Below are 12,178 nucleotides of genomic sequence, written 5' to 3'. Positions count from 1 at the left end.
GACTAAATGAAAACCAGTATCAGAAGTGTTCTATTATTGCCAAGCATTATTCTGATAGTGGTTTTCCTTTAGTCTTGTCTAGATCTTTTCAACAGGAGATCCTCAGACTTCGTGCAGGGGTCCACCATCCAAAACTCTTATGAAAACCATAGCAATCAATATTGAGCCGACACACACCTGGTTGTCGACACTCCCTCTGCTGTAGGCCTTGCTGGGTCTGCTGGCTGGCCGGCTCCCCATTCCCCCCAGCTGCACTCGCTCCTGCTCTGTCTCCGTCTCCGGGCCTTCGTCCTCCAGCACCGAGGCCAGCAGAGACTCTCTTGCCACCTTCTTTCCCATGACCATATCTGGGACCTGCTGCCACTGATCCCAAACCTTAAGAAAAATACCTGTTTTAATTGAAAGCGGATAGTCCCAAAAAGCTCTCTTGAGATAATACTACATTTACTATGTTGAAAGTCTTGTGTAAATGATGTTAACTGCACCTCTGTAAAGTAAATCAAAGCCAACTGTCTTGAGAATTCTTTCTGTAACTCCAACCCAACTTGATGCAGGGGAGGAGCATGACAGAACTGGTTGACTGACATGGAACTGACTAATTGCAAAGAAGTGGGTGTCGCCATCTAGCATCTGTCCTCCAATCAATTCACAGGAAGGCCAGAACAATAAGGGTTGTAAGAATTGACTTTGTTGATGTGTTGCCATGGTGCTGCCAGGCTTCTCTGCAGCGTGTGTCTGCTTGTAGGCGTTATAAAGGAGGAGTTAAGATCTGCTTTTGGATACGTATTCTTTTGTTCTTATGGTGCTATGTAAATAAAGAAATAAAACTGAATTTTATATGCACTGAACCATGGGCCACAAGCTGAATTTGATTATGTTTGAGATCATACACTTGTATTATTTCCAGTAATTACAGCAAGTCACAATCTGGGAAATCTCAGAAATGAGTCCCTGCCATCTGGAGAAAAACATAAACAAACAAACAAACAAACAAAGAACACAATGTTTGACATATAAATATTCTTTTTATTATAAGTAAATGCAAAGTTTCTGGCAGAATGCATCAAAATGGTAAATGTTCAAGGTTCATAGGTTCCACGATAAAAGGATCTCAGCAGACGCTGTTTGAATTCAATTATTAGCAGCAGCATAATACAAACACCAACTCCCTCAAGCATGGACCGTCCAATTACGGAGGGTACACGCAGTCACGGGAGCAATACGGACACAGTGCCGGTTAATAGACATAGCATTTTTCAGAGGACACAGACTAGATCATGCATTCAGATTAGTGCTGTTGAATTCTCATACGTTTGCAAGAAACTGAAAGACGTCATACACATATATTTAACAAGCAAAAAAGGCAATGAAATGAAATTATATCATAAATAATAATAATAATTATAATAACAATAATAATAATACATTAAGATGCTTAAAATACATTCTTATAAAATCTCATACAGTTTTTGTTATCTTTTCATTTAATAGTTTTTGTATATTTCTTTTCTGTATGCTGCACATTGTACATCACAGATTTTCCACAGTGTTAAACTCAATCCAGATAAACCAGCATAAAAATATAAAGAAATAATAATAATTTAAAAAAAATCACAAGAAGCAAACATTCAATCGTGACAACAAAATCTTTCACAAGCATGTCACTCCCTCACCAAAACAAGTAAACAAAACAAAACAAATAAGTAAATAAAATACAAAGTTCATCAAGAGTCATTTTAATACGCCACGAGCGGATAGACTCAACTCACATTTAAAATCTATTTAGTGCCATGCTGGAGGAGTTGATCTTATTCATATGGAAAACAAAGACAGCATTTGGAGAGAGAGAGTGAGGAAGAGAGAGAGAAAGAAGGATAGCAGGCAAAGGGTTGGTTATGACAACAAAGGAACAGCCTCCTAAAGCTGGGTTCATCTTAGCAAGGGACTACATTGTAATTGTAGAACTGACTTATCAAAGCCCTGCAAAGGCACTGCCTTCAAATGATAGTCAGTGAAAAAGGTGGTTGCATTGCCTTTTGCCACTGATAAAAGGGAGAATCTGAGCACTGTTTAAGTTTCAACATGAAAAAAGACCATGGATATGTCTTCATGAGGTGCATATGGAATATACCGCCTTTCTTTGAGATGAAAAAAAGAGATACATTATTATCAAGTGGAACACTGTGTTGTAAATGACAATGATTTGGCCTTATTTAAAGGGGAAATCTGAGTCGTGATCCTAAAACTGTGGGCCATAAACAAAGCAGTAATTAATGTTCTCTCTCCCTCCCTCACACAAACACACACACACACACACACACACACACACATCCACACACACACACACACACACACACACACACACACACACACACACACACACACACACACACATGTGTTTACCCAGGAATGATGCACAGAGAGATGTTTCAGTGAATCAAAAGAGCTTCCTCAGTTAATATCATACGAAAATCATAGAATTTTTTATCAGATTACAAAGGATCAAGCAGGAAATATCGCTATAGCTACCATAAGGCAAGAGTCCTCGATACATTCTGGACTGAACATCTGAGTGAGTTAGAGTCTGTCCATGCAGGGAGGGGGAGAGGGGAGTATCTATAAGTCAGGAGCTTTACATTGGCACAAAGCAACTCTATACATGGTCAAGTACACAAGACCCAGGGGGCATAGATGGGTAGCCTGGCTTCAGGAAGGAAAAAGTCCTGCCACATATTTGTTCAAACCATTAATTAAACCACCTGATTATATATTATTAGCAAGACTCTTCAAGCAGGTAGATCAACAAATGACTCAAATCATCTCTGTTAAGTGCACAGAAATACGTGTGCAGAACCAATACATAGCCTATAGTGATAGTGTTGCTGCCTACTGCCCACATTTGATTCCTGAATCCACTGCTGCAAGTATGTCGCTGTGGATATTAGCATCAGCTAAATGCCAGTCAGTTTACCTTTTTAGTTTCTGAAGCCTGCTTTGCTCACCTATGGCTGGGGTTTGGAAAAATATGCGATGCTTGTCTTTATCCTTGGGCTGAGGACGTCTGTGGTAAGTTCTTAAAAACGTGAGACTTATCTGAATAACTTGTCATGAGATAGGAACTGACTGTGAGCTGACAGCTGTCATCTGGAAAACGTGATGTTGGCTTCTGCTTTTGAACCGCCTACTATTCCATGCACCATTTCAATCGTCACGTCAACCATTTTCAGATTTGATGGTTTGTAGCCTTGTAATGGAATGAGTCCTCATTTTACTCTTTTAAAGTAGTAGCTGAATTGGAGGTCGGAATGTTCTAAATAAACATAAACATTTATATATATAAAAGGAAATCAAGTATGTGCAGATACACCCAGGATGCTCTCTTCCTTCACAAATGACTGCTGCTGTCACAGAGGAAACATTTGGGGAGATGTCAGGATTTTTCAACTTTCAAGTTTTTGAAGCAATCGTTGTCTACAATGCTGCCACAAACACAACGGCGACCATGCTCCGCTTGTCTCAGAGCTGCACAAGAAAGAAGAGGACTACAGAGATGCTGAGCATGTGTGCAAACGCTTCTTTTTTTTTCTCGCGTAAATCTTAGTGTCATGCTGAGTGTTAGTGTTAGTAGAAAGCTAAGCTTGCCCAGAAGTGTGCTGTACAGACCTCAGTTGAAGCTCAGCTCTGATCTAGAAAAGCTCTGGAATGTCCTTATTTTGTCTGAAAGGCTTAGGCCAGTGTTCTACTTTGGGCATCCACGAGTACACGGGGGTTCCGCTCTGGTCTGAGTGACTAGTAAATGTCGTCATTCATGTACGGTGACCATGTGAACTTCTCCACGGATCCACTATACCAGGCTACAATGGCACCAATTCCAAGCGTACAACAGAGTGTAATCAGAGCTAATGTGTCCACTACTGTGCTTGATCGTAAGCAGTGTAATCAAAACCTTTCTCTGACAAAACCCTACACAGCAGTGACATAAGTATAGGTTGGATTTGAACCAAACAAAGCACGTTCGGCTTATTCCAAGTGTTGCGTAAACTCCAGGCAGGTTAGAAGCACAGCTGATTTCTGTCAGAGCTATTCTTGCCTGACCATGTGAGCGTGTTCCAGTGACCACCCTAATAATCATCTTTAAATTATAGTTCAGGTAAAAGGCAACTGTAAACAACAAAATATTGTGCAGTCTTAGTAAATCCTCATTTGGATTTGAGATCTTTACAATTTTACAGTGAGAGAGCAAAACATTTATCTCTTTTACAAAATGAACATTAAAGGAAGTTGCAGAGTGCTGAAATTCAGAGTTAGGCATAACAAAGCATAATGTGATTTTTCTTTTTTCTTTTTCTTTGAACAAAAAAAAGACGAAAAATGAAAAATATGGACACAGTATTCTTGACAAGCCGTTTTACTCGATGGTTGTGCACTTCTGACCAGTCTTTTCCACCCAAACCTCCGCAAATGGCACCTTATGAACAGAAGACCCTGGAAAAAAAGAGGGGAAAAAAAAGAAATAATTCATTTTTTTGCAATTCCTTGACGTAATATCAGTAACAAAATATGAGGCACGCAAGAAGACTGATTACAAACAGGGGAGGGTTTTACACGTTAACTTCTCTCTCTCTCCATGTCTCCTCTCTCTCTCTCTCTATCTTTCTCTCTGTGTGTCTCTCTCTCTCTCTCTCTCTCACCGGAACTACGGCAGTGGCAGCGTCCTGTTTGCCATGCTGTGATAGCATATTACAAAACGATGGTTTCACTTCATATTGTTTACGCCAAGTGTGCCTGGATAGGCTCTTATCTTGAACGGAACAAATGTGTGAGTGAAGAAGAGATGGAGAGAATACTCGCAGGGGCCATGCTGTAATCCTGTTAGTTTGGAGTCCCTTTTTAAAAAAAGAGTGTGGGGGGGGGGGGGGGGGATTTCCATGGTTACCGTTCTAGTTTTGACATGTCGGTCCAGCGGCTGTATCTCTGGTAATCTATATCGGAGGAAACTCATGCGCACGCCTGCCTGCCTGTGTGGCACGGAATGAGACTGGGGATGTCCCGCGGACATGGAAGTCCCCATCCCAAGAGACGAGAGGAGACAGGGAACGTGGGGGGAGCACTGGAAGCAAAGGAGCGAAATGTGGGGAGGAGAGAAAAGAGAGAGAGGAGAGAGGGAGAAAACAGCCCAAGAGGAATTGGAGAGAGAGGAGAGAGAAGAGAGAGAGAGAGAGATAGGTGGAGAGACACAAATGAATCGATGGGGGCGACTTACTCATCTGTGTCCTTTTTGCTCTCCTCGATGTACGCAATGGATTCCGATCGCAGTCTGTTGGTGACCTCATACGTGCGCAGCGTAACCCCGAATATGTCCTCATGATACCGGTTCTCATCCTGAAATCCAGCCGGGAAAAAAAAACTCAGCATGAGGTGGGAAGCAGCGGCTCAGGCATTTCAAAAGCTCTGATGGCTTCCACTGAATATATTTATCAGACTCTGCCCCAGGGCCACCATTATCTCACTGAAAGAATACATTTAGCCCAAATGACGCATCATCATGGACATCAGCCGCTGCAGATGTGGGAACGAGAGCTGTTGGGCACCTACGGAGGGCTTGAATAAAAATACAAAAGGTGACTGAAACTGATATGATTGTAATCCGGCATATCAGCAGTGGCCTGCCGAGCAATTTCATCACAGTAAACACATCTCAAATGGGATGGGTAAACCATAAACAAACTGGTCTACCTTAGCTGGTGAGGGGCAGGAAGTCAGTTTATCATCACAGGAGATACACGCAGTTCCCGATTAAAACTGCTGTGTTTGTTTTAGCTATTATCAGCCTGGTTTTAGCTGGTGTTCCCATTTCAGGTTAACATGAAAATACAATAGAATAATAGAGGCCAGATTCACTTCATTTAAAATTAAATGAAGTGGCAGGCAAAGTGCAAAGTCTGTCAAAAAGTTTTCATGTATAAATTATAGCTATTGTGAAGTATGTGGTAGTGTTGAGCCAACTCATCAATGTTTGCGCATAAGGTCATGGTGTTAAATTAAAATGATTTTGCCTAGTTATTAAATTAGCTTTAGTTAGATTTAAGACATCCTAATGATGTGTTAATAACTTAAAAATGGTTTTAAAACACTTTAGTGCACCTTACCATGGATTACATGAACTGGTAATAAAAAAGTGATAACCTGTTCTGATTCATGTAATATCATGTATTGTACGTGCAGCTAACTAACAGCATGGAATAATGTTGGTTAGCAAGCTCAAGTGTTAGTGTGGATGTGGAGGGCAATGCACTGGTTATATTTTTTTCAATTTTCAATTTAATTTCACTTATAGAGCGCCAAAACATTACACATGTCTCATGGCGCTTTACAGAGTGTTAAACATTCAAAGAGAGCCCATGAGTAACAGGGGCAAGGAAAAACTCCCTAGAATTGGAGATACATATAGGAAGAAACCTCATGGTCTATATGGTTATACTGAGATATATGTTGTCCACGAGATCTTACTCTGAGCTTGCTGATGTAGAAGCCAGCATCCTCCAGTGTCATGTTCCCGTGTTGCTTCATGATCTGCTGCACTGTCTTGAGCACGTCTCCAGCCATGGTGACATCTCCACACACGTAGATGTGGCCGCCCTCCTCCCTTAGGCACTTGTACACAGTCTCTGACAGCTGCTCGCGAAGCGCATCCTGCACATATTTCTGACAAACAGAGAGGTACCACATCAAGTGAGGAGAGAGAAAGAGAGAGAGAGAGAGAGAGAAAATTGGAATTGTGTAAACAACTGCATCTAACAAGAGAGATGTGTGTTCTGTACTTCTGAAAAAGATTCAGTAAAAGTGTATTGTACTAATTTAAGTTTAATTTCACTGCTGGTTATGCCCCTTGGAAATCAGGAGTGAACAAAGTATCCCCAGGATCATTCTCTTTTGAGAGTTGGTCTGTTGATAGCCAGACTAATATCCATTGATATGACATTTTTACCTTTGGTCTTCCTGGTTCTCTTGAGTAGGCGGTGTAAAGTTCTTTAAACATGCCCTTGTTCTTTGCCTGTAGGGTCTCCTCCTTGTAGATGTGATCAATCTCTGACTGCCGACAGCCAAACACCAGTAGCATGGGACAGGACTTGATCCCTGCGAGGGAGATACGAATGACAATGTGTTCCTCTAATGAGCTGCACATGAACATTAGCTTGGTTGCTTAAGCACAAGACGGGGGGCTGGATGAAAACGCACCCTTGTGCTCCAGATCAAACAGCCTCTGCTGCCAGAAGCTTCTGAAGGGGGCAATGCCAGTCCCTGGGCCGACCAGAATGCACGGAACCCTCACGTCTTTGGGCAGTCGGAAAGAGGGAGCCCTGAAATTAAACGCCCGAGTCGCTTTTCCTATGAGTCTCTCACACACTTCCAAAACATTTCCTTATTGTTATTGTGTATTGTTAATGCTGATTAGCTGCCTGATTTCATCTGATTGTAATTAGACATTTAAATTAACCATACAAAGACCGCCTAATGACTATTTAATGGTCCAGATGAATGTAAATCAAATATGAAGAACTGTAAAGCAAGAAATGTAAAGAAATGTAAAGCCAGCATGAGGTGAAAAGTAAAATACTGTACAAGGAAATCTGAAGATATGACCATTACCCTCGAACGAAGCAGGGGACCATTTCGTCCGTCTCAATGCTGTTGAGCCAGGAGGAGCAAACTCCGTGATGGATCGGGCCGTCCCCATCTGTGGGTACCAATTATACAATTACGCACCAACCCGCTAATACAAACCCACCGTACCTCACATGCTCGCTATCTGAGGACATTTGCCTCTGGTAAACGGCAACAATTTAACAAGCAATTATGTGATTACGCACATCATTTCATGTTTATAATGCTTTCCACAGATCGAGTGTGTGTGTGTGTGTGTGAGAGAGAGAGGATCGGTGCAAAAGAGATGATTGTGGGCTGGGTTTTTTATTTTTTCTTTCTTTACGATGGTTAACTGTCAGATCGACGACCCTACTTAATTCCAGACTACAGTTGAGGAGAGAGGTAGAGGTGCCTCGGTGGCAGGCACACTTTCCATATATGTGTGTGGTAATTACACACTCCCACACGGACCCACTCCTATTGAACCGTGGCGAGCTCGCCTCACAGGGGATCTGTAATCAAAACAACTTGGAGCAATCAAAGAGAAAAAAGAAAGACAGAAGGTGGAACTACTTTTTCAAAACAGGGCTACACAAATAGCCATGTAAGAGCAGATTGATTACTGGTCAAGAGATAAAGTATGATTGACTCCATCTTTGTTTGAACCGTTTTGTTCTCCTTTGTAGAACGTGAGAATCCTAATATACAAAACACCACTTAGTGCTCCCAACCACAGCAATCCAGATGCCCTCTGCTGAAGACACTGATCACATATCTAGCTTCCTCTAGGTATTGGGCTTTACTTTTTGTGTGTAAACTGTGAAACATTTTACATACAGTACAGATCTACTTACATGGAATCGAGCATTTTGCTTGTGTTTTATCTATAGTGTCTGGTCCATGCAGTGAAGCTCACTGCTTCCGCAATGCCTCCAAAACTACACAAATTCAGACTAACAGCATGCTACAAACTAAGGTTTTTTTTTTTTTTTAATCTCGTTACGGCTGTTTAACATACCAACAATATTGTTGAATCTTCTAAAAGTTATCACCTTTTCTGCTGAATATGAATATGTTATCACTCTGCTGAATATGACTTGCTGAAAAAAGACTTGCTATGGACTATTCAAGAGCACAATGTTTCTCAATATGTTAAATACCAGGAGAGTCACAATGATTAACTTATTATCTTTTTTTTGTTTATTTGATTTTTGTTTATTTTATTTTATTGTTTGCGAAATTGTTTATGTCTTGGTGTCTTGCACAGGTATGCTGGCGTCTACACCGCTCTTTCCGGCATCTTTTGTCTTGTGTGTAAGCGCTTTGAGTTACACTCTGTGTTAAATAAAGGTGACTTGACTGGATTAAATACATATCAAAGATTAGAAATAAAAACACAGCAAAATAAAACAGAAGACTAAGCATTCCAGTGCGCCATCACAACGCAAAACGAGTTCTGTGTTCAACACGTAGCCATGGGGACATCTGTGAAGCAATTTGTTGAGCATGTTCAATCATTCTCTGATAGTTGTGTAAATTACTGGCATAGGATCTGTTCACAGACTGGAATGGTATCCATAGCGATAAGCGTCTTAGGATGCCCTGGCAAAGCAGGGAGTTGTGCACACAGACACATGGTGCTTGTTGTTATCCAACATACTCCATCTCATTGTCAGTTTATTCTATTCTACGCTGTTGTACTGTCTTCTTTTTTCATATTATCTAATATACTAGTCACTTCTATTCTATTCTACTCTATTTTAGTGCTATTCTATTCTATTCTATTCTATTCCATTTCCAATTCCATTCTATGCATTTCCATCCTTTTCAATGCGTTTTGCATTTCTGTTTCAGTGTCATCCTATTCCACTCCATTCAATTCTACTCTGTATTTCAGTGCTACTGTATTCCGTTATAATGCCGTACAGTACAGTATAGCCATGCTCACCTCTGGTGAGGTAGGACACCACGGCCACGGTGAGGTGGATCTCCCCAGGGTAGAGGTCGGGGGAGGAGCTGATGGAGTAGTAACGCGGCTGGAGGAGAGACAGCTGGGTGAGCAGGAGGGTGGAGGGGATCTGCAGCGACGGGAACTCCTCGAACACCTCCACCAGGGTGGGGTTGTTGTACCACTTCCACTCCTCATACTCCTGTAGACCCTGAGCATATGCACACACACACACACACAAGAACAAAAACCCACACAACAGCAGCAAGAATTAAAAACTTGTTTTTAAAGGGATGGTTCGGACTAATTTCACTCTAGGGTCGTTTGCACCATGATCTCAAGAAAAACACCCCGGCAGAAGCGTTTATCTCTTGGTCGAAAATTGGATGAGTTAGCACTATCAGCCAAATGGCAGTGCAGGTGCTAATGGAACCAATGGTGTATCTCGTAAATGATCCCACTGATAATGCCTGGAATGCGGCTACCACTGCGTCAATCTGTTCATTCAGGTATAACTGACTGATTGATGGTGTTTAGCAGGCATTCTGGGATGGGCACAAAACACCTGTATGCATCATCCAGGTGGGTACTGAACATTTGTGGTGATTGTAGATTGAGGATTTGTTCCCCCTTCACTGTAAATGACTTTGGGTTGTGATATACAGTATAATTGTTTTGTGCTAGTGCTAGTTGCTGGGGGCCGCCGTGGTGTACTGGTTAGCGCATCGGGCTTGTAACCGGAGGGTTGCCGGTTCGATCCCCGACCAGTCCACCACGGCTGAAGTGCCCTTGAGCAAGGCACCTAACCCCTCACTGCTCCCCGAGCGCCGCTGGTTGGGCAGGCAGCTCACTGCTCTGGGTTGTGTAATTCACCTCACTGTGTGTTCACTGTGTGCTGTGTGTTCACTAATTCGGTTAAATTGGGTTAAATGCAGAGAACTGAATTTCCCTCACGGGATCAAAAAAGTATATATTCTATTCTTTTCTATTCTATTGTTGGTGCCTTTGCTACACCGTTATTAGTTGTCAGTTGTTTCTTCCTATATGTATCTCCAATTCTAGGGAGTGTTTCCTTGCCCTTGTTGCTCATGGGCTCTCTTTGAAGGTTTAACACTCTGTAAAGCGCCATGAGACATGTGTAATGTTTTGGCGCTCTATAAATAAAATTGAATTGAATTGAATTGGTCAACTGTGGTTGTTTTTTAAAGTGCTATATAAATAAATTGACATTGACATTGACATTGAATTGAATTGAACTGAACTGAACTGAACTGAATTGAATTGAATTGAATTGAATTGAATTGAATTGAATTGAATTGAATTGAATTGAAAAATTGAATATTACACAGCACAGCATAACACACTGATTATGATGCTGTAATACCACCTATTCCTGACCAAAGAGGACTTTGCAAGTCAATGAAGGACTTTCAGCCACATAACTCCTGATGCATTGTAACTATATCTATGCGTAGTGTAATATAATGGATGATAAAAAATCATAGCACATTGACAACTAACGTTTGCATACAACAAAGGTTAGCATTAGGTCAGAGGTAATGGTGAGGTTTGTTAGGACAGAGCATCAAATCTCTAGATTGGGTAAACCCAGCCCCATCTGCTGGCGATTGGATTTCTCCCTGCAGCTCAGGCTGGAAACCTGCACATTTATCTCTCCTGGCTGCTTCCTGTCCATGTTTGCTGGAACCAATCACAAACTAGTTTATCTACCAGGCGCACCCGGATCGTTGGTCTGATTGGTTGAAGAACTATCATTTGACCTATGCCTATTGATCATGCCTCTTGCTCAGTAGAAATACAGTGCAGACTCTCCAGACTAATGTTCAATCTTAAAAGATTGAGTTTAAACTCTAATTGGCTCTCGGACTTCAAATACATTGCCCTACTAGAACGCTCCACAGCAAGAATGAATAAAGCTAAGCCTCGCACCATTACATCCTGGAACACTGTTTTGGAAGAACTGTCTGAAAAATTGCAAGTGTCTGTGTTAATTTGATTTTGCCACATTATCATTATTGTCACTTTATTATTATTATTTTTTTTTATTTCTCTCATTATTATTATTAGATCTTATGAGCTCACTTTCCCTGCTGTATATAGTTTTCTTTTGATGTCTGACATTTTTATACTCAATAAAAATTGTTGATCACAAAAAAAAAGATTGAGTTTAGTCTGGTGATAGCCAGACCATCAAATCTTTGTATTTAGTTGCATAGTAACAGCATTTCAAGAGAGACGTAACCCTAATATGATATTTTTAGTCAATTAGTTATTTTCAGTTTTCCTTCCATGTGACACATAAGCGATGATGATGAGGCTGATATTTTGTTGCCGTCTAAAAGAGAAAAACTCTCTCTCTCGCTCTCTCTCTCTCTCTCTCTCTCTCTCTCTCTCTCTCTCTCTATCTCTCTCGCTCTCTCTCGCTCTCTCTCTCTCTCTCTCTCTCTCTCTCTCTCTCTCTCTCTCTATCTCTCTCGCTCTCTCTCGCTCTCTCTGACGCTGCCCCTTCTGCTCAGAGCCTAGCCAAGTATAGAGGGCTTCCAAAGCTGACTTTTCGCTACT

General features: G+C 41.4%; 2 protein-coding genes across 3 annotated transcripts in view; both read right to left on the bottom strand.

The window, feature by feature from the left end:
- The window catches only part of lrrc74b (leucine rich repeat containing 74B), a 9,099-nt gene extending 8,830 nt beyond the window's left edge, over positions 1 to 269 (bottom strand). For both annotated transcript variants that reach the window (XM_062543943.1, XM_062543944.1), the window contains exon 1: positions 178 to 269. In XM_062543943.1, the coding sequence (XP_062399927.1) occupies positions 178 to 240 (63 nt within the window). In that variant the 5' untranslated portion in view covers positions 241 to 269. The remainder of the gene's footprint in view (positions 1 to 177) is intronic.
- Positions 270 to 4,191: 3,922 nt separating this feature from the next.
- nos1 (nitric oxide synthase 1 (neuronal)) overlaps positions 4,192 to 12,178 on the bottom strand; it is a 38,368-nt gene continuing 30,381 nt past the window's right edge. The window contains exons 22-28 of the mRNA XM_062543947.1: positions 9,596 to 9,806; positions 7,651 to 7,738; positions 7,240 to 7,361; positions 6,989 to 7,137; positions 6,511 to 6,705; positions 5,264 to 5,382; positions 4,192 to 4,485 (exon numbers count right to left, since the gene is read on the bottom strand). Coding sequence (XP_062399931.1) covers positions 4,470 to 4,485; positions 5,264 to 5,382; positions 6,511 to 6,705; positions 6,989 to 7,137; positions 7,240 to 7,361; positions 7,651 to 7,738; positions 9,596 to 9,806 — 900 coding nt within the window. The 3' untranslated portion in view covers positions 4,192 to 4,469. The remainder of the gene's footprint in view (positions 4,486 to 5,263; positions 5,383 to 6,510; positions 6,706 to 6,988; positions 7,138 to 7,239; positions 7,362 to 7,650; positions 7,739 to 9,595; positions 9,807 to 12,178) is intronic.

Source organism: Sardina pilchardus, chromosome 8 (genome assembly GCF_963854185.1).
Source record: "Sardina pilchardus chromosome 8, fSarPil1.1, whole genome shotgun sequence".
NCBI lineage: Eukaryota > Metazoa > Chordata > Actinopteri > Clupeiformes > Clupeidae > Sardina > Sardina pilchardus.
The sequence above is the reverse complement of the archived record's forward strand: the minus strand, read 5'-3'. Positions and strand labels throughout refer to the sequence as shown.